This window comes from Anabas testudineus, chromosome 12 (genome assembly GCF_900324465.2).
Source record: "Anabas testudineus chromosome 12, fAnaTes1.2, whole genome shotgun sequence".
NCBI lineage: Eukaryota > Metazoa > Chordata > Actinopteri > Anabantiformes > Anabantidae > Anabas > Anabas testudineus.
In genome coordinates, this window is record NC_046621.1 from 4,397,355 (window position 1) to 4,420,397 (window position 23,043).

The 23,043-nt window shown below is 42.1% G+C and overlaps 1 protein-coding gene across 2 annotated transcripts; it reads right to left on the reverse strand.

The window, feature by feature from the left end:
• Positions 1 to 3,970: 3,970 nt before the first annotated feature.
• On the reverse strand, positions 3,971 to 22,205 carry olfm1b (olfactomedin 1b). 2 transcript variants are annotated; one of them, XM_026353717.1, is made up of 6 exons: positions 21,718 to 22,205; positions 15,022 to 15,171; positions 14,135 to 14,290; positions 12,028 to 12,247; positions 7,217 to 7,323; positions 3,971 to 5,610 (listed from the first exon to the last, which is right to left on the reverse strand). In XM_026353717.1, exons 1-6 carry the CDS (start codon positions 21,781 to 21,783, stop codon positions 4,936 to 4,938), a joined length of 1,374 nt encoding a protein of 457 aa, XP_026209502.1. In that variant the 5' UTR covers positions 21,784 to 22,205; the 3' UTR covers positions 3,971 to 4,935. The 2 variants fall into 2 exon arrangements, with proteins under 2 accessions (XP_026209502.1, XP_026209501.1); XM_026353716.1 differs by lacking the exon at positions 21,718 to 22,205 and adding an exon at positions 16,565 to 17,084.
• Between the last annotated feature and the right edge of the window lie 838 nt (positions 22,206 to 23,043).

The following is a 23,043-nucleotide window of genomic DNA, read 5'->3' on the forward strand; positions in this document are numbered from 1 at the left end:
TTAGTTCTCTTTCTACAGAAAGAAATTCAGTTGTAACAACTTCCACTTCATCTCCATTTTCACAAATTTTCTATAAATTAAATTTGTTATACTGGAAAATAAATCAGTCAGACAGGGGTACAATAAAGACTTTTTTGTTGAAGTTACACATCAGAGTTGAAGGGGGATCAGTTCATCTTAAGGTTTGCAGTTCAGAAAGTTTTCAGAGTCAGTAGCTGCTAGTGAACATTGAAGAATTTAGCTGTGAACGAGTCAGATATTTCCCACGGGAGCTGGTGCAGACCAAAACACAAAGAAAACTTTAAACAAGTTCAGTATGAGAATTAGCATAAAATGCTTTGTGTCGTGTTTACACCTTGTTTCAGCCGCCCCCAAAGGGCCAAATGTCAGTGACTGCAGGTTTAAAGTTTGACAAAGACAACACTGACTTTAAGCATAAGGTGTCACACAAAAATGATTTTAATATTAAACCCAAACCACAATCTTTTCTTTGTCTTTGGTGTCATGAATTGGCAGTGTGGGAATGTTGAACCTCGTGGATTAAAAAAGACGACAGCAAATTTCAAGGAGCCTTTGTGCTTCCTCCAAATTGTTTTGGTAAAATAAATTAGTAAATTCCTTCAGCAGATTTAGTATGATTTTGGTGCTACAGTGTCTTCATGTGGTATATGCAGCTGTCCGTGTGTGTGCATACACCCAAGTGAGAATACTGCTCTAAAGAAAATGCTAATTAAGGAGACATTTTGTTACAGAGCAGGTGTTTGAATCGCTGACAAGGACACAACTGTAAACAAAATTAGTGCACCGAGAATTGCAAAAGGGACATCTGAATTACTTTGCTTTTTTATTGCACCATAATTAAAATGAATTGTCTTTATTACTGTTGTTCTTCTTTCTCGGTCCTATTTTTTTTTTATGGATCTATTGATTTATTATCGGCTGTTATTTCTACCCACACCGGGCTTGTAACTGTTTTAGCACAGAGATTGTTCACATTGTCAATGAAAACATGAGACCTAAGGTTTATTTGTGTTTTTGTGGCCCTGCCTGTGTGATGAATCCAAATGGAAATTGCAAAAAAAGCGGTGTGTTTTAGAAAATGTCGGTATGTGCCATCTTGTATTAAATTTAAAAGGGTTCACAGTAATTGCTTGAGTGCAGGTCAGGTTCTAGGCTGTGGAAATGTTATTACTGCTTGGAGTCTCTTGACAGTCAGAGATTAATCAGGTTTTTATACCTTGCAGGATTTAGGAGGGAAACCTAGACCACGTGTGACTGCAACTCCTGTTTGGAAATAGCAAGAATTAAATACAAATGCCATTTTAATGTGAATAATCCAAACCAAACTGTGATACTTCATATTGTAGTAGTATCATAGTATCATTGAAATTCTCCAGTGTTGGTTTAGTCTGACCTGGCTGTGATCTGTAGTCATTACGACATTTGCAACTCTGAATAAACCATTTATACTGCAGACACTTGGTTCAGAGGCTGGATTTCCATGAATTAAAAACTCAACCTAACCTGAGCTGGTAAAAAAAACCTTTTGCATGCATGTGGAGAATGGGAATAAACCAGCGTGGTAAAGAGGTCAATATTTTTAGACATGAATTATGTTGATCTACCTGAAACCCTTACAAACAAACCAACTCACATGGGCATTATGTGTTAAGTAAAGTTTTCAATGTCCAAACATTCAGCTCTTTAGGGTGGTGAACATACATAAGCATAAACATATTACCAGGTGATACATGTTCTGAATTATGATCAGCTATTACTAGTCAGCTAATAGCCAGGCAGCAGACAAGGGTTCAAAGTTGATTCAACTCTCGCTCTGCTCCATAATAATATATACAAACCCTGTTCCTCTTGGTTTATGGTGTCATAATTTCAGTTTTCATAAATTCACAGCACCTTCTCACGTCTTAAGTTAAAATACAGGTGCACAAATGAGATCAGATGACAAGATACCGTCTCATAGTTAGTTGCAAAGATAAATGTTGTATTGGGGAAAAGTCACAAATGTGAAAAGCTGTCACAGAAGTTTGTGCAGAAAAATAAAGTCAAGTGTGGTGCAAGCCTTTTGTTTGCAAGCTTGCTAAGTTCACTAGCTTTTTATCACTGATAAGTGGTTTTGTCCTTGGGGGAATGATGCACCTTACAGCTGGCCCTAGCAAGGTCAAACCTCTCACTGTGTCCGTCCTTTACTCCCAGAAGTGCTGCTGCAATAGCTGTGGCATTTAGAGGGGCAAAGTATGAACACGGTAATTAGCCTACTGCACCTATTCAAGTCTGGAGTAAACAAGACATTGGTGCAGAAATGAGAACAGAGAAGCAGTGTACAAAATGATGAAATGAAATGCAACTGTCAGGTTCACAGGGTATGCGTGCGTGTTGATGTTGGGTGTGGGGGAGCTGAGACTAGAGAGGGTGCTGCTGTGTCCCTTGATGCGCCAATCACCGCTTAAAGATGCAAATATATTCAGCTCGTGACTGACAGCTCATCGTGTCATACGCTGCGAGACCTTCCGTTGAACATGTTTCTCTCTCTGTGTTTTTTCTGTCAGTCTCCCAAATATCTCTAACTCTTCCTGGGGAGCAAAGCAGCTTGTGTTGGCCAAGCACTCAGAGTGAAAATAGAAGCAATCATTTATTCATCGATTGAAACATCAGAGGACTAAGAGGCAGCGAGGGAGTGGGAGCAACAAAGAGCGGGAAAGCAAGACTGGTTGAAAGATGGGGGAGCAGAAGAAGGGTAGTGGTGGGGGTAAATGAAATGGAGTGGAGATCAAAGAAGGAGAGAAAACTGTTGAGTGAACAAAAAGGGGTTAGTTTTTACCCTAATAAGAAGATTTCAGAAAATACAAATAAAAGAAATGTCAAGTGATGGAAAAGAAATTTAAAACGAGGTTATTCCAGTTGATAACACTTCTCTGACAGATAAAGTAACAGCTAAACCTTCAAAGTATTTGATATGTAGCGATCGTGATGCTGGTGACAGTGGCAAATAGTGAAAATAAAGCCTGTGCAGTAATTGCTCTTGAATAGGATAATGTTAGATTTCTTTTTTATAAATCTTAAAGTGGGTGTACAGTGAAGAAGAGCAGGGGTTGTTGTGGTTCAAATGGCAATCAGGCTACAGTAGACACTATCATCTGCTGCTCATACCAGGCCAATGAAGGCTATTCCAGTAAATCCCTTCAGTGTACTGAGCAGAGCAAGGGGGCGTTTTAGTGCTTATGAATCTGCCTTTTCATCTGTAAGAGGAAGTTTTCTCACTCAAAAGATACATCGCCTTGCTTTAAGACCAATATAAACAAGACAGGGTATGTAAATTCAAAATAATCTTTGCCCACAGCTTAAGAGGAAGAGCTGTCGCATGGCAGCTTGTAGCTTTAAGGCAACAATCAGAGCATCAGATTTCTCTGTTTTATTGACACGAATCATTAACTATCTCATCTCAGATACAACACATGTCCAGCAAAGCGCAAAAAGAGTGAAAAGCTTTTGTCCTCGGCAAGGGTATACATTTAAACAGCATTATCCTTCACTAGCAGTGGGGGAATACATGACATAAGACAGGATTATCCTCTAAAAAAAACCTCTGCTTACTACGGGCGCATGATGTGAATTGAACACAGAGGACGACCAGGTTCCCAGGATACAATACTTGATACATTCTGTTATTTGTTTTTTTCTTCCGAGATGTGAGCTAGATAGATTTCTCCCACGCAGTCCAAGTAAACAAATACAGAGAGGCAAAACCAGCGCCAACAGTTACAGCGATACAAGAACATTGGAAAAATAAAAATGATGGCAAAGAAATAGAAACAAACAAAACAAGGAGAACTAAAGAGAAAGAAGCAGGGAAAAATAAATTATACTGCAAATCCTCAAATCTCACAGGTATTCTAACATGTTCACCTGCACCCCACTGCCCCCACTCCCTCCCCACCCCTCCATTGTTTGTTTTGTTTTTTTTTAAGTATCGTACAGCAAAAGACATTCAGAAGAGCAGACCGGAGTGATAGAAAACACTCATGCAAAGAAAGCCTTTTTCACACATAGTCACTAACACAGAAAATTCATCTCAAACAACAGTGCTGTCAACAGTCAGTGCCTTCAGGTCTTTTAGTGGATGTTGTTATTGTTGTTTGCTGTTTCTCTACAGACTTTTGATTTGCTACTGTACTTGATAAAAACAATATGACAGACTGCACCCATTAAGCTATTAAGTCTTCTGACTAGACTGACCTCCTACTTTTCTGTCATGTCTATGGGACCTAGGGATCCAACAGTTTATTACCAACAGTCTTTGTTCCAGGACCCCCAGTGACCAAGAGAAAAGTTCAGCTGGGAGGACATCTGCAGAAGAATCGGAGCTTAGGTTGATATTCCATCATATAAAAAAAAGGCGTGATGTTAATTTTTTTGGCATCTGTTCTTATACTTTTACATCTGATATATATTCTACTTTTACAATCATTTTCTATGCGGCAAACAAAGAGTTTCATTCCAAAATAAAATACCTCTAACAAAATGGTGACAGCTATTGGAATAAAAACTACTATTAGATAACTGTTGACATTAGAAGTTATATTTCGCCCCTTATTTACAAAACAGTTGAGTTTTTCTAACAATCATAGAATATGTGACTTTGTGATATTACCTGATAAATCTTTTTTTTTCTGTAACAAATATATTACATTTTGGAATGAAACCCTTCAATTATAGATTTAGTTTTTTCAGTATCATTTATATGCACATTCAATCCACTTTGCATTCACTGTTGATGCAGTCTCTCAGCAAAAGTTATGTGATATTATAAATAGAATAGTCTTGCCTTAGTCTTTTTCTTTCTCAGATATATTTGTGTATATAGGGAGATCTCTACACAGACATTATGTATTTACGTAGGAAATCCATTTTCCGCGGTTACAGTTCTTCTGAGCGGATAACGTGGAACAGTGTGACATTGTAGAGAACCTGGTGACCATTGTTCCAAGCATAGAGGGCGCGGTCACGTGGGTTGTAGTCCAGCATGGAGATATGCGAGTACTTATTCTGGAAGGCAATGTCGATGTACTCGTAGGTAGAGGAGTTGGTCGAGTAGGCGTAGTAGACCTTGGTGCCTCCAGAGTAGCCATTGGTGACGTAGAGTGTACCGCAGATCATAAAAGACTCACCAGCACTCCTTTTGGGGTGGTTGGTGGTCCAGCTCTTGATGATCTGCAGGGTGTTGGGGTTCAGCTTGCTGATGACAATATTTCCGGCATTCTGGTTGGTGGCATAGACAGCCCACAGGCCTCCTTCATCTACCATAAGGTCAATGTCAGAATGGCCTCCCCAGGCATAGTGGTACGCGTTATTGAAGCCTGCGTAGTCGAGCTGCCTGGACTTGCTGATGGAAGAGGTGCGGAAGTCGAACTTGATGATGACATGGCTCTGGAATTTGTTGAAGTAGATGGAGCCATTGTAGACAACCTGCCCTGTTCCTGACCACGGGTGAGGCAGCCGATGAGATGTGAAGTTGTCCGATGTCATGAAGTCCTGCATTGACTTGTATTCCCGCACAAACCGGTTGTTATGGTAACCGTCCATGTACCAGACCTAATGACAAAAGGAAGAAAGAAGAATAAGAATCAAACACAGCAGTAGTACAAACCCCTGTCACCATCATTCATAGTGTGCCTTTGTGAATATCAGAATCTTGTATGCAGATCACACAGAGATTAAATCAAATCACATCGTCAACAAGCATCCCAATTAAGTTAGCATCAAGACTTCCTCGAGGAGCAGACAAAGCTGTGATTCGGCAGCTTCTGAATACAAACAGTCAGGATGACAGCCACAGGGATGCATGAGCCGGGCCCCACAGGGCTAGTGCCCATCATTCCAGATAAAAGACCTGTCTCAGCTGCTTCGAGCCAGCTTCCTGCTGGCCCCTGCGGTGGTGGGCAGAGAGCTCTCATTCCGGAGCCGCTGGAGGCTCAAACACTTCCTCGTTCTCAGTGGGACTGAGACACCTGAAGCCCTTCCCCTACCTGCTTCCATGTGCTGCTGTGATTGACTTAAAAATGATTCACATCGAGGAAGCAGGTCTCTACGGGCTGAGAAAAAAAAAACACTAAGGTAAGGAAACCATGAGATGAAAAGAAGTGGAGTAGGCCTGTCTGCTCTCGTCAATTACGTTCATTCTTCTTTTGCTGCCCTTTGATACACAGCGCACCTTTCATGTGCTCTGTTCAAAATGCATTAGTTTCTACAAAAAGTTGCCTTTACGGTATGCTAAATATAATCTTAGTCAGCAGTAAGCTTCACCCTTGCTGCTGAGAAATTTTAAAATACACACTGTACAGTCAGTGTTGTCACGACAACTAGCCTTCAGGAAGCAAGTGTACAGTAAAGTACTACTGCACTGCCTGCTGCTGGTTTTTCACAAGTTTTCTATTCCTTTTCCTCCCGTGTGACATCGAGAGTTCGGTCTCTTATTAATGTATCTCATAAAGAGCACATTCATGCTTAGCAGACAAATAAACTTTCTTTATTTCCAGCTTCCTCCCTTCCTTGTCCGCTGGGCAGCTTCCTGTTAACACCTGTATAGATTTATCCCTGGTGTTTCATTTTAATGTGTTTCCATAATGAAAGCAGAGCTGCTTATTGAACCAACAGAAGCCCAGGTTTTGCAAAAGGAAATCAGATACAAACACCTGATAAAAGTGATCATGGCCGTTTAAATATTTCACAGAAGGAGCTAAGCTTGATGACAGGTGGAGGTCATCGAAAACTTTTTATGTTGCAGATCTTCTTTTTACTGATTTACAAAATAGCAAAATATCATTATACTGTAAAGCGGAAAAGGTCACAGTACATTTTCAATAGGCACTGGTGTGGGCATTTTCAGGAGCACCCCCTGTTTGTCATACAGTTCTTGAGAGTACATTAGTTTCCATAATGTGAATCTACTGCTATAGCACTGGGGCGGGCTAATGTTTGAAATCTTCCAACAACAGTCCTAAATGTGGTAGCAAAATTAATCAAGTCACAAACTGATTTTAAAAAAGTGAAGAAGAGAACACCCTGGATATGAGCAAGAATTTCATCATTTATTTTTTGCTGATATAGTTGTGTATCCAGCTGCCTTATAAATCAATTCAGTAGCACATTAGGAGATGATTCCCAGCCATACTCTGTAACTGTCTTCAGCGGTACATACCCTTGTATCTCCTTCAGGTGCCAGAGGATCAGTCATCCAGGAGCCAAACCTGGATCCAGACGTCTTGATGGTGATGGGATCACTGATGCCTGTCAGTTTGCCGCATGCTGCAAGGGAAGAAGTGAGACGGAAACATCTACTACAACGCCCATTTGGGTATTTAAACTCATTTAAAATATCTTTCTCACTGGATTCAATTTCATTACTTTTATATTCAAAAGAGTTTGGATTTATAACATCCGGCCCGTTGTCTCTACTTTCCTTTCTGCATGATGTACACGAGGTGCTTATTATTCCGTTCACACATGCTAATGCCTGTTTTACTTCCTCTGTGTGTACGTGTGAGAAAGTGAGAGGAAAGAGGGAGCCTCAGTGTATTCTGCTCCACTGTGCTGCTTGTAAGCTGCTGTACTGTTAATTAGAGTTGACTGAGGTGTTAATGTGAATTTGACAAAACCAACATTGGGTTCTGTGTCCCCTGTGACTGAGAGTTGGTCAGACTAATGTACCCTTTCTAATGAGCACAGAGAGAAATGAGAGTCATACATTTTCCCAAATAACAGTGGTTCTCAACACTCGACCTTACAGTGCATCCAGTCATTTAGCCGTTTCAGTTCAATTAAAAGATTCTGATGAGTTAGTTTTTATCCAGTGAATCTAATGAGTCATTGTGATATGCTAATTTAAAGAGTGGGACATTGACAATGGATCATTTTAAGTTTTCATTTGTATCTTTCTCTGTGAAGCCTTGCATTAATTAACCTGTCAACTCTCCTTCTCTCCTATTATTATGATTCTGGAGTAGCTCCCCTGCCTGCTGGACAAATTGGAAAATCCTTTCCCCCAATCTCCAAACCCGATCACCAACCTCCTGGCAAGAGGTGAGGTGATCAGGAAGAGTTACCTCTAGTATACAGATAGTCAGCACTGGTGCTCTGCAGCTCCTCTCCCCACTGCTATTCTCTCTCTACAGCACATCTAAAATCCTGAAGTTTGCAGAAGACACTACGCTTATTGGACTCAGCCGAGATGCCGACGAGTCTGCTTATCGACAGGAGGTGGATCGCCTGGTGCTCTGGTACAGTCAAAACAACGCAGAGCTGAACATGCTCAAAATTGTGGATATCGCAGTGGACTTTAGGAAGCAGCCCTAAACACCAACCCCTCTCACAATATCCAACAACCCAGTGTCAACCGCCAAGACCTTCCAGTTTCTGGGAACTCCACTTTCCAATGACCTGAAATGGGAATCCAACATCAACTCGACTCTCAGAAAAGCCCAGCAGAGGATGTACTTTCGATCTGCCACAGGAGCTGTTGAAACAGTTCTATGCAGTCACTGAACCTGTGCTGTGCACATCCATCACCATCTGGTTAGGAGCAGCCACAGAACAGGAACAGACTGCAGCGAACAGTAAAAACAGCGAAACAGAAAAAGGAAGGAAATGGGCAGGAAGAATTTCCACAGACCCTTCGCACCCTTGACACAACCTTTTCACCTCCTCTTCTCTGGCAGGTGCTACAAAACTCACCGGAACTATCGGACACAGGAACAGTTTCTTTCTCCAGGCAATCACTCTCATAAACAGTTCAACTGGAGTATATGCAATCGGCTGTGTAAAAGCACCTACATGCTTTTTACTCCCTTGCTAAGTTACAAATGCCACATTACTTCCATTTGCATTTATAAAACATCTCGTACTATATACATCTTATGATCTCCTCTCATCCTACTGCACAGTTCTGCCATTTGTCCGATTTATTACAATATAAGTGATGCACACTATCTATCTATCTATCTATCTATCTATCTATCTATCATTTTAGTTTGTCTCATTCAATCTGTCTCTGGCTCCGTGTTCTCATTTCACCGTAGCGCTTTTACTTACATAATAAAACACATGTGCGTTAGAGCATTTGTGTGTCTCTGTGTGCAACATATGTTGTGCCTGTGAGTATGTGTGGGCATCACACCTCAGTGGCAGCTGAGAGACAAACACATGGTCACATGAGCAGCATCTACTATTTCTAGTGGGGGTTGAGTCCCTTACGTAACCCTCAGTTGGGATTAGGGACCACGGCAATACACTAGCCATTGATTTATTTATTTATTTTCTCTAATAATGCCTCTATCTTTGGTTGAAACTATTGCAAGCTGCTCTAGAGCCTACTGATGGATCGACATTCTGGAGATGCACACAGGGTCTAATCCCCTTTTGGCCTAAATTTTCCTTGCTCTGAAGCAAAGGGCAGAGCAAATGGAAACCTAATAGGGACTGGAGCTGATATAACAAAAACATCAACAGCCTTTACCCCAAAATGTGAGGATTTAGTTATAGAATAAATGCTCAAGTCCAGAAGATGAGGAACATTTGTTTTTAAAAGATATTTTAGATTCACTGCAGTGTCTGTGCTATTTTTTTTCACTATTACGTTAAATCATTTCTGATAATAACTAATGGATTAATTAACTAATCTCTGCAGCTGTAGCTCAGAATACAACTGTGTGCACAGCTGTGGCCAGTATAGTAAGTTAAATTTGATCTATAAATTGTGTCTGTATTATTTTACTGGTTGCCTTCCGCTCTCTTCCAAGTTAAGTTTGCCTAACCTCAGGTTTTGTTTGAAGGCCCTGAAAACTTCAGTCAGCTTTTGAGTATGAGTCACTGGATCCTACTTGAACACTCTGCCAAAGTTAGAACAGTTCTGTTTATTTCACAGGAGACATTTTTGGTTTTGGTGGCCATTGGCCATCAGCAAGTTGCTCTGTCACTGTCAGTCATGTCTGTTCAAACTGCACCCACAGTCCTCATGGAGCAGATTATTATTTTTTTTTTTAGCAGGCACAATTCTTTAAATAATACCCAATGAAAATGTTATTCCTCTAGTTCTCATCACTCCTTCTTTTCAGCGTCTCTCCATGTTTGCAGACCCCAGAAAATAGAAAAACGCAATAGACCCAACAACGCCAACAATAAATTAAAGTTGTAATAGACCAATTATTCTGTAACAAAACCCAGAGAGATGAAAAATTACAAATGAGATGGCCACGCTGTTTCTAAAAAGCGAAATATTGATTTTGTAGCACGTGGACCTCACTATAATATACCTGGTAATTTCGTTCTCCTCTGAGGAAATTGAAGGTGGGAACAATGGTAGCAGAGGGCTTTGTGTGTTGGTATGACCCTCCTGCTCCATTCATCAGTATTTCGGCGTGAAGGGCCTGGATTTGCCTGGAGCTCCCTCTGCCTCCACATTGTTGGGGCACGACACAGGGTGATTTATTTATTTGATTACTGCCCAGCAAGCTGGCATGTCCTCTTGATCGATGGCCATTGTGTCCCAGCAGTCGCTGGGCTGTTAGTCTCTCCGGCACAAAACAGCTTGAAGGACAGCTCTGCAGGGACCCTAGTTACTCTCTTTCACTTTTCTGGCTCGCCTTTACTTTATCACTCTTTGTCTGTCCCCTTACCACCTTCAATTTCTCCTGTTGCACTATTTATTATTCTGGACTGAAATTTCTCCTGCCCTCTCTATTTGTTCCTGAGGTTGTTCTGCTGCATAGATAGTGACCTTTGTAGGTTTAATCTTAATAATAGGAATGGTGTACTGAATTGTATTTGTGCACCACCATGCATGAGCGACTCTGCTATCGTGTGAAGATAAAAGGAATAACCACCCTCTGTTCTGCCTCAGCCAGTCCCTCGCTGGGTGACCTCGCCTTTATCTCGTCTGATCTCTCTCTCTTTGGCTCACACATACACACACACTGGAGTAACTCTTGCAGTTCCCTAATCTCCTACCTTTGACAGTCTGACCACAGATGTGAGGATCGGTATGTGCATTGAACTGAGAGTGAAGACATGGACAAGACTTCTGCTGCAGTCGAGTAGATAGTTATAGCAGGTGTAGCCAGTAAATAAGTAACGATGTATGTATATATATTTAAATAACAGAAGAAGCACAAGTGGATCTGAGATTAGGAGTCTGCTTTTGTACCCTATAGAACATTTTCTCTCTCTCTCTCCACTAGCTTTCTAAACAAGAATAGTAGGCATTTTATCCAAAAAGCTTTTTCCAGTTTTGTTCTGTCATCACACACAGTGAATAATTTGAAACAAGGACACAATATACCCGTGATGTGCGGCATGTAAGTGTCTCTGCTCTTGTAATATATCTTAGTCACTGTGGTGTGGGTGTGCATCTATTAGCACTGTGGGCTGTGACAGAGGTGTGAAGAGTCTGAGGCAGGGGCTAAAAGCAAAGATAAGACTGTGATGGGAACTTAGAAACTGAGGATGCTCTGGTAGTTTTCATACTTTGGATCATTCTCAGTGTTGTGTGTTTGTATGTGCACCTGTGGTATGATGTAAATGGTTTGATTCACAACTTGAATGACGTAAGGAAAGCATTTTACAACTAGTGTTGACTGACTCTCTGTTAACAGACCGATGGCTTCAGCACTAGTTTCTTGTTTCTTTGCAGGAAGAACATAATGAAGTTACTGCGACGTAACTCCAGTTCTATTAGTAGCCCTCTCACGGACATTATCATTATCAATCTACCTGTCAGCGTAAGAGTGCACCAGTTTATTAGTAAGAAAGCACATATTGTGGGTATAAGGTCAGACTGGATTATTTGCATTGGAGCGGCAGTACATTACAGCCATAACGTTCCTGGGATGTTCTGTATCATGTGAATATGCCTGAACATCTTTTTCTAGCCAGTCACAACATACTGTGTATCGGTGAGATTGTTTGTGCATGCATGTGTTTGAAGAAAAATGTGTGCCAACAACTTTCTGTGCCTACCTAATTTTTGCATGCATGCTCGGAGTCTCTCCTCAAGATTTGACACTCTGTTGTGGAGCTCCTCGTAGTCATAGGCCCCCATCTCCTCCTGAAGTTCGCTTAGAACTGACGTCAGATTCTGGACCTCCTCCTTAAATTGCAATACCAATTTGGCATCGGCTTTGTACTCCTCCAACACTGGTATCAACGGTCTAAGCTCCTCCATTTTCGCTTTTATGGCCTGAAAGGATTAGAATAAGCTCGGTTGAGTGTCATGCGCGACAAAAGGAGACCTGCTGTCCATTAAAGAAAAGGAATAAAAAAACAAAACACCTGTCTGAACCTGGCTACTCTGACTCTATCCTGCCTCTTCACTGACATGAATGTTCAGGTCCATGTTTGTGTGTGAAGAGTTGTGTTTTCTCTGTGCAGGTGTGTGTCTGAGCAAACAAACCCGGAAATTATTCTCCACCCGCTGGACGAGCAGAGCAGGTGGCTCCGTCCCGGCAGTGACCAGCCATTAAAAAGCAAGCCCTCGGTACACCGACAACAAGTGGGAAAGCTCTTTATTGGTCATCATCGTTTAAAATGCAACATCGTATTAAGGGTTACATGCTTTTACATGTCACACACAACAAAGTGTCTCGAATTTTACGTCTATAGTTTTACGCAGAGATTTGTTGAGTAACCAAATATGCATAGACAAAAGCCAAAATGAAAATAAAATGAATAACAGCAAATAATAATAATAATAATAATAATAATAATAATAATAATAATAATAATAATAATAATAATAATAAATGTATTTACGTTTGAAGAAAGCTTTTAGATGGAAATCTTTGACAGCAGTAACATGCAGGAAGAGATCAGTGGCGAGTTGGTTTAGGAGAGGGGTGGGGTTTCTTAGTCTTAATGGTGCTAAAGGTAAATTAACTGTTTGACGCCCAAATGCTCTCAGTACTGTAGCCCAGTTCAGGGGAATCTGGAATTGACCTGCCTCTTCTTCCCTGTGGCTCTCTTTACATGTCTTAAAGTTAGCCCTGCAAGCAAGAAAATGACAAACTGTTGACAGGGGTCTAGAGCTTGCTAACCTATCTAACAGACACACAAACAAAAGCACACACACACGTAGTAAATGCACTTAGACATGTTACAAAATATTGCACACATGCACTGAATGTGGGGTTGGTTGCATGAGGTCTTAGAGCATGCGTAGATGACACAAAGGCATGTGAAGGTTAGATAGCACAAACACTGAAGCTGCTTTCGATTCAGAGTGCTACAGGTAAGAATGCAAGTCCACTAAAATGGAAACTGCAAAAGAAAAGGCTGGGTATTGAATGTCAACACTTTTTGTGGCCAAAAAGTGTTTTTAAAGCTGATACAAATTGTATGGCTGCTTTTGTGTACACACAGTATTTTAGTCTTTGAGATTCTTTTGCTAAAATGGAACGGGTGATAGTTTTTATAGTGGGTGAATCATTTAATTCAATTGAACCCTTTTCCACGCAGAAATTTCAAGAGTTCCAGCTTCTGAATTTGATTTAGTCATTTAATGGTCACCTTCGGCTTTTTCACTATTTTCTGACATTTTACAGCAGAAACCGTGAATGAACGATGATAATCATTATTTACAACCAAAATGTTTCACTGGAAACAATAATGACTTCACTCAATACCCTGCCCTGCTTGCAAAAGATTCATTCAAAATAATTAAATTCAGATTGAAGAGTAGAACGTGTGAAACAAACTTTGTGGGGGGTTTAGTGTCTACAAGGCACTAACAAGAATAACATTCACCTCTATCAGGCGACACTTTCACTGTGCACAACATTTTACCATTATGTGGTCATTATTTCCGCATTAGTTTAATATTCCACCACATGGTTTTGTAAAGCAAAATGTAATAAGAATATGAATTCTTGCAGCTGCTCTTCTGTATCCACTTATTTAACAGCTTTTATTGTGAATACATTATTACGTCATGTGGTGGTTTAGGCAATTCTGAACCATCTCCACAGTGGAAACACACAAACACATAATGGGTAAGGGTGTGTATAATGGGCTATAGAGCAGCTATGATACAATGGCAGCTGGATCAAAGGCTTGAAATCAGGCTCCATACCTTGTATTGCTTGGCGATGTTCTGCTTGTGGTTCTCCTCCACCTGTCTGAACTTGGTCTCCAGACCACGGAGCTGGACCTCCATCTTCTCCACATACTGCAGGTCCCTCTGGGTTCGCTGGTCCAGCACCTGGATGGACTGGGTCATGTTCTGGACCTGGCGTGCCACATGAACACATTGTTCGGAGTAAATGAATAAATCTTTATTTCGCTTTGCTGTAATTAGAGCAATGAGCACGACAAGTAGAGAAAATGCAGCAGACTTTCAATATGTTGTTTTGGCTTGGCATTCTTCTTGCAGTGATTCACAAACCCTGACATGAGGCCAGCTAGTCAGGGGCCTCAGACACATGGTGCAAGTGTAGAATGCATACTGTTAAGACATTTGGTTTCTCCAAAAGTGTTGTGGTCCAGGAACTTGGCTCATCTTCTATTTATTTAGGAGAAATCTGTTGATGTCTGTTTTTTTGGCAGCTTAGGCGTATAAGCTAGCTATTCTGCATGGTTTCGGGGATTATCTCCATCGTTAAAGGAAAAGGCTTTTTTTTTATAAATGGGTTTGAATATTTCTTTTGCATAAATGAGGTAGTCATAGCTTCCAGTCAATGGGTATTGAGCTGGGTTACATCATTAGATGCGTTCCTTTGGATGTGTTCAGTGATCGAATAGAAACAAAAAGAGTCGGCGTGTAGCTGCCTCCCATGATGCCTGACGGGTTTCCAGGGAGCTCATTAGAGCATGATTCCTATTCTTGTCCTCTGGGCAGAGAGGTGATCTGAGGACCGCAAATGTGTTCGTTTATGTACAGTATGTCTGTGCCCGTGTATTTTACGTGTGAAGAAGATTAGAGGTAAAACATTAACTGCTGAGGACCTGAGCAGTAATTACCTTCTCTAACAGCTGCCTCAGTTGTTTGGTGCGGGCATCCCGTGAGCACATGGACTGCTGGGGCGCCACCACAGTGCAGACACACCTTCCCTCACTATCCTGGGCTGAACTGTACACCTGCCACGACTCCTCTGGATTTGCTGGCAACACCTGGGGACAAAGGAGTGGATAAATAAAGATGCTGGAGGAGAAAAGACACAGGCATGAAATGAGAAAAGGTTGACTCTTTGCCGCAAAAACACATCGCTGTGTTTGTCTGTGGCATCTTTAAGGTCAGTAAGACAAGACCAAAGAGGATGCTCCACTACTATTACCCCTTGTGCCTTCTTGGTGCTAAAGCTCGATTGCATTTATCAGCTGTAAACCACAAACCACAAAGCTCCACCCGTTTTGCACCATCACAGAGCCACACAAAGGAAAAGATGCAGCCAATCAAGACAGCAGAAGTTACTCCCATTTTTTTCAATGTGCTGGTTGTGTGTGAAAGCGTAAAGTGGCACATATATGACGTCAGGAAGGCTTCACCCCCCACCCTCACAGAGAAATAAATCTAGTTACTGACCTGCTGATCAGATAGAAGTGAGTGAGTGACAAAAGATAATCACCACCTCATCAGCACAAAAAAAAAAAAACCCTCACAGAGCAGACCTGCTGATTGATTCAATTAGTGAGAAGAACTTGACTCTACAAAATCCAGAAGGTGCAATCACAGCGTCTGTCAGTCCACTGCTCAACGTCCTACTAAAGAGTGCGCTGACAAGACAAAGAAAACCACTATCGAAGCTTCAGTGTCTTTTTCCAAATAGTCAGACACTATCAAACTGGTCATTGACATAAATGAAATGATCTCACATGGGATCTTACTGATATAAAACAGTCCTAATATCAAGGAATAAACACAGTAAATGTAAGAAAGCAGCAGTCAAGTGCATCTTCTCCAGTTTTTATTTCCCTTTAACATCCATTGTTCTATAATTCAGTGCTAACCTCCACTTGACAGAGCGCTCCCATTATTATGTTGGCACAGTGAGAGCTCAGAATCTGCCAGGAGTCTGACAGAGAAACAAAGAAACGCTTCATCTCGACTCTGTAGCAGCACCTTGGCTTTGAGCGCCTCTCTCATTCACACACACACCGCCAAAGGGAGAATGAGGAGTCCCGCTGATTCAGAGGGTATAAATAACCCTGCTTTGAAATTTGTCACGTCAATCCCCTAATTTCCCGCCATTCGCTCTCTTATTTATTTACATTAATACTAGGAAATAAAAAAAACATGTAGGCTACAATAGGGAAATAACTTTACGCATAGTGCCAGCTGCTGCTGTCGGCAGCTGGATCCACATCAAACGCGAAGACATCTGTGATGTCTCTCCAAGTCTTATTCACTGTTGCATGCGCCCTGAAAGACCGTGACACTGGTTTCCATTTCATCCTCTTAATTGGGAACAAAAGGCGCACGGTTTGCTGTTTATCTCTGAACTGTAACAGGCGACATTCATTCAGTAAACCAGCCGCAGGAAACATGCGAGGCTTGCGCACTTACTCCCGTGCTCCGGTCCGGGTACCCTCCCTGTGCCGCCGTCAGCTTGGTAGTATTGAGCCCCACCAGCGAGGGGAGGGTCTGCGACATCCAGTTAGTGATCATCGCCATGGTGCTGAGCACGACGCCGATCTTCAGCAAAGGCACCGACATCTTTGCACTCTGCTTGGGTTTTATTTAAGCCGTCTTCATTCTACAGACTCCGGAGAGAAACAAGGGAGGCGAGTCATGTTGCCCAGAGCAGCTTGCTGTTTCACCCGGGACTCCGGCTCGGCTGGTCTTTTTTTGGACATCTCCGACGAAGCACTGGCGAGGGACGACCGGAACGAGAAGGTCGGGGCGGTGGTAAAACTGCAACACTGGGTCCAATGGAAGATTAAAGAGGCATAAAACCGAAAGCGGCCACTGGAAGTGTCCTCTGGATGGCTCCTCTGCCCGCGTCGTCCCGCACACTGCTGCCTCTCCGGTTCACCGTTACTATTTCGTTCACGCCCGACGGTCCGCCTCCTGCCTTGGTGCGCTCTGTGATTAAGTGCCACTGACTACACACACAGGCATCCAAATGGATGAGAGCAGGAAAGAGGAGGTACTACGGAACTATCTATATAGCCAGACGCAATGATGTCAGCCAGGTTGGGGTCCGTTCATGGTAATATCTGGGACTGAGCCTGATTCGCCCGTAGCAGCCCGACTCTCACTGTCCCCTGAGGGAATGACAATGAGCAGAGCGGCTGAGGTCGGTCGACATTGATGCTGAGGGATTATTTATAGCGGACAATGACATTTCTTTGCCTACTGTCCCAAAAGGAAAGGATGCTGTCCATCACAGAGACGCACGTCCTCGGATCATGCATCGTAGAACTGGTCATTATTTAACCAAAGCTCAGAGCATCACTGCAGTGAATGACTTCACAATCAAAATGTCACAATACACACGGACCAGTTGTGCAAAATGTCGCCATGCAATGACAGTGTCGGTGTCAGGATATATATTAGATATATCTTTTATGTATGTATGGGATACCTGATGGCTTCAGCTCAGGCTGAGAAGGAGCTTGTGATTCGTGTGACTCTGGCGCCATCGTGTAGCTGATTTTGGCGTTGCTGAACTTAAAGAGCAGAGCTTTCATAAGGCAAGAGGAGGCAGATAATATGCAAAATGTCTTTTTAAAAAATCTAAAAAGGAAAAAAAAAATGAAATTTTGTGAATTATTTACATTGTTGTTTGGAATAAAAAATATTTAGTTTCATTATCGGTTCATATTAAGTTTGGAAACGCATCTTTCTTACTAGAATTGTTATTTGAACCACACAAATCGTAACATTGTCCAGAATGACTAGTAATACTTTGGTATTTTGGACTGAATTGCAGCGCTGCATGATGCATGAGGTCCCAGTAATAGCACAAATGGCTCTGTGTCCACAGCTATTCCTGTTGGCTCCATAATGCATTTTTCTGGTAAACTGGAAACTGGAATCAAAGTTTGCACTCCCTCTTTTATCTCTTCCACTTTTTTTTAGGACTTTTGAGCCGACGGCTCACAGTGGTGATGGACAACGGATTTCTGTGATGTACTGCGAGAGTCAACTCACCGCTGTGCACTGCTGTCCAGTGCAGTCTAAGCTTGTGTAATCTGGTGCATTTCAGTGCAGTGCAGAGGTCCCTGATGTCACAGCTTTCAAAAAGATAGAGCTGGATTTCTAAGCTTTACAGGTGCGGATCACATTCAGTTTCAATACAGGTGAAAGGGATCAAAATTGAGATGATGAGCATTTAACACACAAGCATCTGAAGGGGCACCACAGCTGAACAAATCAGTTATCAGCCAGACAGTCTACAGCATTATAGAGAGATTTATACATTAATTAGAACAGAAATATAACTTACTGTGCAAGGATCCAAGAAGTGTTTACAACAATGCAATTGTTTATGTACAATAAAGATCACACCTGTTACCCAGTTTAATATAACTTTGTAGAGTATAAATAAGACTGTCAGGTGTTGATCAAATGATATAGCATCACTGTGACATAATGCTTTATAGGTGTGCAGTAAGTGTTATTTTCACTTTGCAATATGAGACAAAAATGACAATTTAAGGTGTAGGTCAATGTGTAGATACGCCTAGAGCGACAAACATAACATAACATAGAAATGAGCTATAAATATACATAGAATTGAACATTAATGCTTCATAAAAGTCGTATTTTTGGCTCCATTATTGTCCTCCAATTCATCTATCATCTTTAATTGCTTATCCTGTTTAAGGTCGTGGTCGGGGGGGTGGAGCTGCTACCAACTGTCATTGAGCGAGAGGAAGGTGACACCCCCCGTACAGGTTGCAAATTTATCAAGGGCTGACACCGAGACACTGAAAAGCATTCGCACTCACATTCACACCTACTGGCAATTAACAGTCACCAATTAACCTGAGGGCGGATATTTGGATATTGGGAGGAAACTGGAGGAAAAACCACGTAGGCACAGGGAGAACGTACAACTCCACACAGAAACACATGCACAAAATGAGAAATAACCAATAAATATAAAAGCAAAGCACATTAAAGCTTTAGAAAAGTAGTATTTTTGGCTGGATTACTGTACTGTGTTGTGTTCTGGTGAACAGGTGTTTGGATTCTGTGCATACAGGTGTATTACCACACTGACACGCTCAGAGTACAATGCAATACGTGTTCATAAAGTAGCAAAAAAATCTCATTTCCAGCCGGCAAGTGCACTACAAAATGCATCGTATCTCCACCTACTCCTCTTCTGCTCGCTTTCTCTCTCTCTCTTTCTCTCCCCTCGTCTTTCTTCGTTGCTCAACCAGCCATACTGAATAATAAATAGATTCAACCCCAGCTGCCAATCACACCACGCATATTGCAATTCAGCTCAACTCCATCTCAGTTTCTCACCTAACTGTTTCAAAAATGTCCCCCTGCTTGTTTAACATAGACGTGGACATGTAGAGTAGTAGATTGTTTTCATGTGAAACACAAGGTTGAGATGGTTCAATGTAAAGATTTATACAAACACACATAAAAAAACAACACATGCTCAACTGCACAGGGATACCAATCGAAAACCTTTACATACAAGTGCTGTACAGTGATCCTGTGCATTATGGGCTAACGTACTGTATGTGGGCATCAACGGAGTGGCTATAGTAGTGCCATCTGTTTTGCTAGGTGTCAGTCAGATGCTTTAGGATGCAGCCATTCGGGAGCCACTAGGTGAGGAACAGATGCTGCTCTAGCTGCTTACTATTCTTCTCTGTGTGAACACCAGGCGGTCGCCAAACCCTTCAGCGGAGGTGAACGGAGGTGTGCGGAAATGAAAGAGGAGAGTGTGCTACTAATCAGGCATCTCCCTGCTCCCTCGGCCAGATGTTGAGAAAAGACTCACAGCCGCCCCACACTGTCTGAAACTGTGTGAGGCTTTTGAAGAAACGCTGCTTAATGTGGTCATTAAGTGGGTGTTATTGTTCAGCATCAAAGGTCAAGGCCGTACTGCCTGGATAGCTTTTTTCTGATGAGTAATGCAGCATTAAAAGGTTCTGTCTCTCGATACACCTCTCACTAAAAAAAAAAAAAAACTGTCTTCAAGGAGCGAAGAGATGCAGAGCGAGGCCTGGCCGTCCTACAGTAAAATGTACTGTAGGTTTCCATAACAGGGCCAGTATAAATAGAGCCTGTCAGTGCGTCTCGTGCTTCTATTCTTCTGGAAAGGAGCACCCAGGCAAGGCTGTGGACTAATATCGACTTACCTTCAAGCAGACAGCACACACTCCATCACAGAAAGACTGTCACTGTAACACAGGCCCTGACCTGCACCATGCCGGAGCCGAACCAGCTGTCGTGAAATCCAAAGTGAAACACGCTCTCTTTTCCTTTCCTCTCCTCTCTGACTGATGTCTTTCATCAATCAGTGCAAATGGCCCCCATTGCTCCTTAGAGTCAGCATTTTTGTGCACTCTGCTGATGTACTGTATGTCCAGTTCAGATTATAGCCTTTACATTTTCTACTTCGATATAGGATGATAAAATAACAACAAGGGAGAACTGTGCATAAGGTTGCAGCGTTGATCAAATTACAAATCAAATTCTACATGAAGCATTTGCTCTATGAATAAAAAAGATTCTGCTCACAGCACAGTGACTTCTAATAAATTTGAGGAAATCAATTGCTCAAGGCAATATCACATCAATATTGTTTTAACACACTCGTCAGCATGGGTTTGCAGCAAGCTACCCCCACCACACATTTTATACAGTTGTCACTTGGTGGAGAGTATATCATGGTTACACTGGGAACACAGATTAATTTATTGATAGTACCTCAGCGGCAGATTAGATTGTTTTAGTCAGCTACAACTGGATTCACCCAACAGTCTATGAAATAGGACTCTCTATTCAAGCAAGGGCAATTAAATCATCAAATTCTTCAGTCCCGTGACAGCAGGGCCTGGCAATACATTCATTCCCTCACTGTGTGTGTGTGTGTGAATTCATGAAAGGCAACAGTTAAAAGGAACAGTAGCTTTTATATGTGTGGCTTTAAAATGCATTTTGAATAGCAGGAAGTGACTATTTCCAGTACAGATTCCCATTGATCACTAATGGTGTTTACTAGTGAGCAGGGTGGCTTTTTATTGTTGCACTAAATGTTCTCTTCCCCTCACACAGGCAACAGTAAGTCACACTGTGGACAATGGGCATGTTCAAAACACCTTCTCTGACACAGTGCATTTGATTGTGGAGCCCTGAGCAGCTCATGATTTTCCATAACAGCTGCCTTTTTTAAAGAGAGCTGCAGGCAACGTGTTGCATTAAAACAGAAACTTGCTGATTAACCTGAGCCTTTGTTAATGAGGAAACGGACAGATCACATTAGATCCCCCACAATCTGGCTCGTTTTTCATTGTGCCCTGCTGGTGAAGATCCTGAGACGGGCTCTGCTGGATCTACCGTCAAGCACAATGTATTCACATCATGTAATCCCACCCGTTAATCTGTTTAAGCGGGCACAGGGCTAATTCACCGGGGCTCTTTATACGAGGCAACCGCGTAATCTTTCAGCGGATCAGGAGCCAATTAACCGCGGATTCGAGCTTTTAACACACACAAGGCGGAAAATGGCGTTGGAAACCTACTTGGGTGAGTTCTGTGCCCATGAAGATGAGGAGAATCAGAGTCAGGAGCTTGCTCGCAGGCTGCATCTCTTGCCTCCAGTGTGTGGACCAGCGGTCTCACATGCAGATCGAGTCCCTTTGCGTCCCCCCGCACAGCAGTCCTCTCCTTTTTGCGTGGCAAGTGGCTGGATTTCTTTTTTTAAAAAAAAATATATGTGTTGTTTTATCCGTCAGCAGCCCCGTGGCAGAAAGATCTGTTTGACGGAATCGTTTCTGTGCATATTCAGTTCATATCGGGAACCTGTCTCCGGCGCCTCTCCCCCTCTGCGCGTCGTGGCCGCACTTATTTCTCGCTGCGTCGGACTGTGATGAACATTGGGCTGAGGACGCGCAAACACTGTCGTATAGATGGCTGTAAAGCTTCACTCTGATATTGCCAAAAGTTTACCTCCCCGCCTCAAGCTGCCGTAGAAGCTCTCGACGAAAAATGAGAGTGACGGCGCTGTACATGGTGCTGAAAGCGGAAGTTGCATCGCTGAGAGAGGGAGATTTAAATTGGCAGGAAGATGGAGATAGAAGAGGTTTCCAAGAAGATTTACTGCCAGTCTGTCAGGCTGTAGAGCAAACGCATCCATTCTTTCACTAATTGATTGATTGATTCAATTAATCAATTTAATAACTAAACATAGGACTGAACAGAGGTTACAGGTCCATCTTATAGTTTTTCAGTTTAATGGCTCTAGTTATTTATGTACTCTTTGTTTTATGTGTCTTCTTTTTTAATATTTAATAATAATTATTAAAGTTAATATCACATAATTTGTGACATTAAAAGATAAAGAGTTGAAATCCAACAGAGGCCAAATGGTGAATTAAGGGAAAGGCTTAGTGGCAGTGTTGAAAAACCAAGGCTCAAAGAGAGTAAAATGGAAATATGTGTTTGCAGGTGGTGCAGAGTAATCAAACCAATGTAGGGACAGGTTAACATCAGGGGAGAGCAGGATGCTAATAGGAGCCTCTGGTGGCTGGATATGAAATGACAGGGGAGGAAATATGCACAGTAACTCCCCCAAAACTAAATCTACCTTAGTTTGAAATGTCTAAATTTAAAAACACCTTCTGTAAGGGGGACATCTTGTAGTCTAGATTTAGGGGCTTGGACTAAACAGACATAATTTCAGAAAAAGGCAAACTAATGTAACCCGAGTCTCACTGGACAGTCAGAGCTACACCCCATCTGTGCTTGGAAAGACTGAACCTTTGGTGGATGCTGTTTTAACAGCCAATCGCAATACCTGCTACCAATTAACCTGCTAATTGTACATCTTCAAGATCACCTGAAGGTTT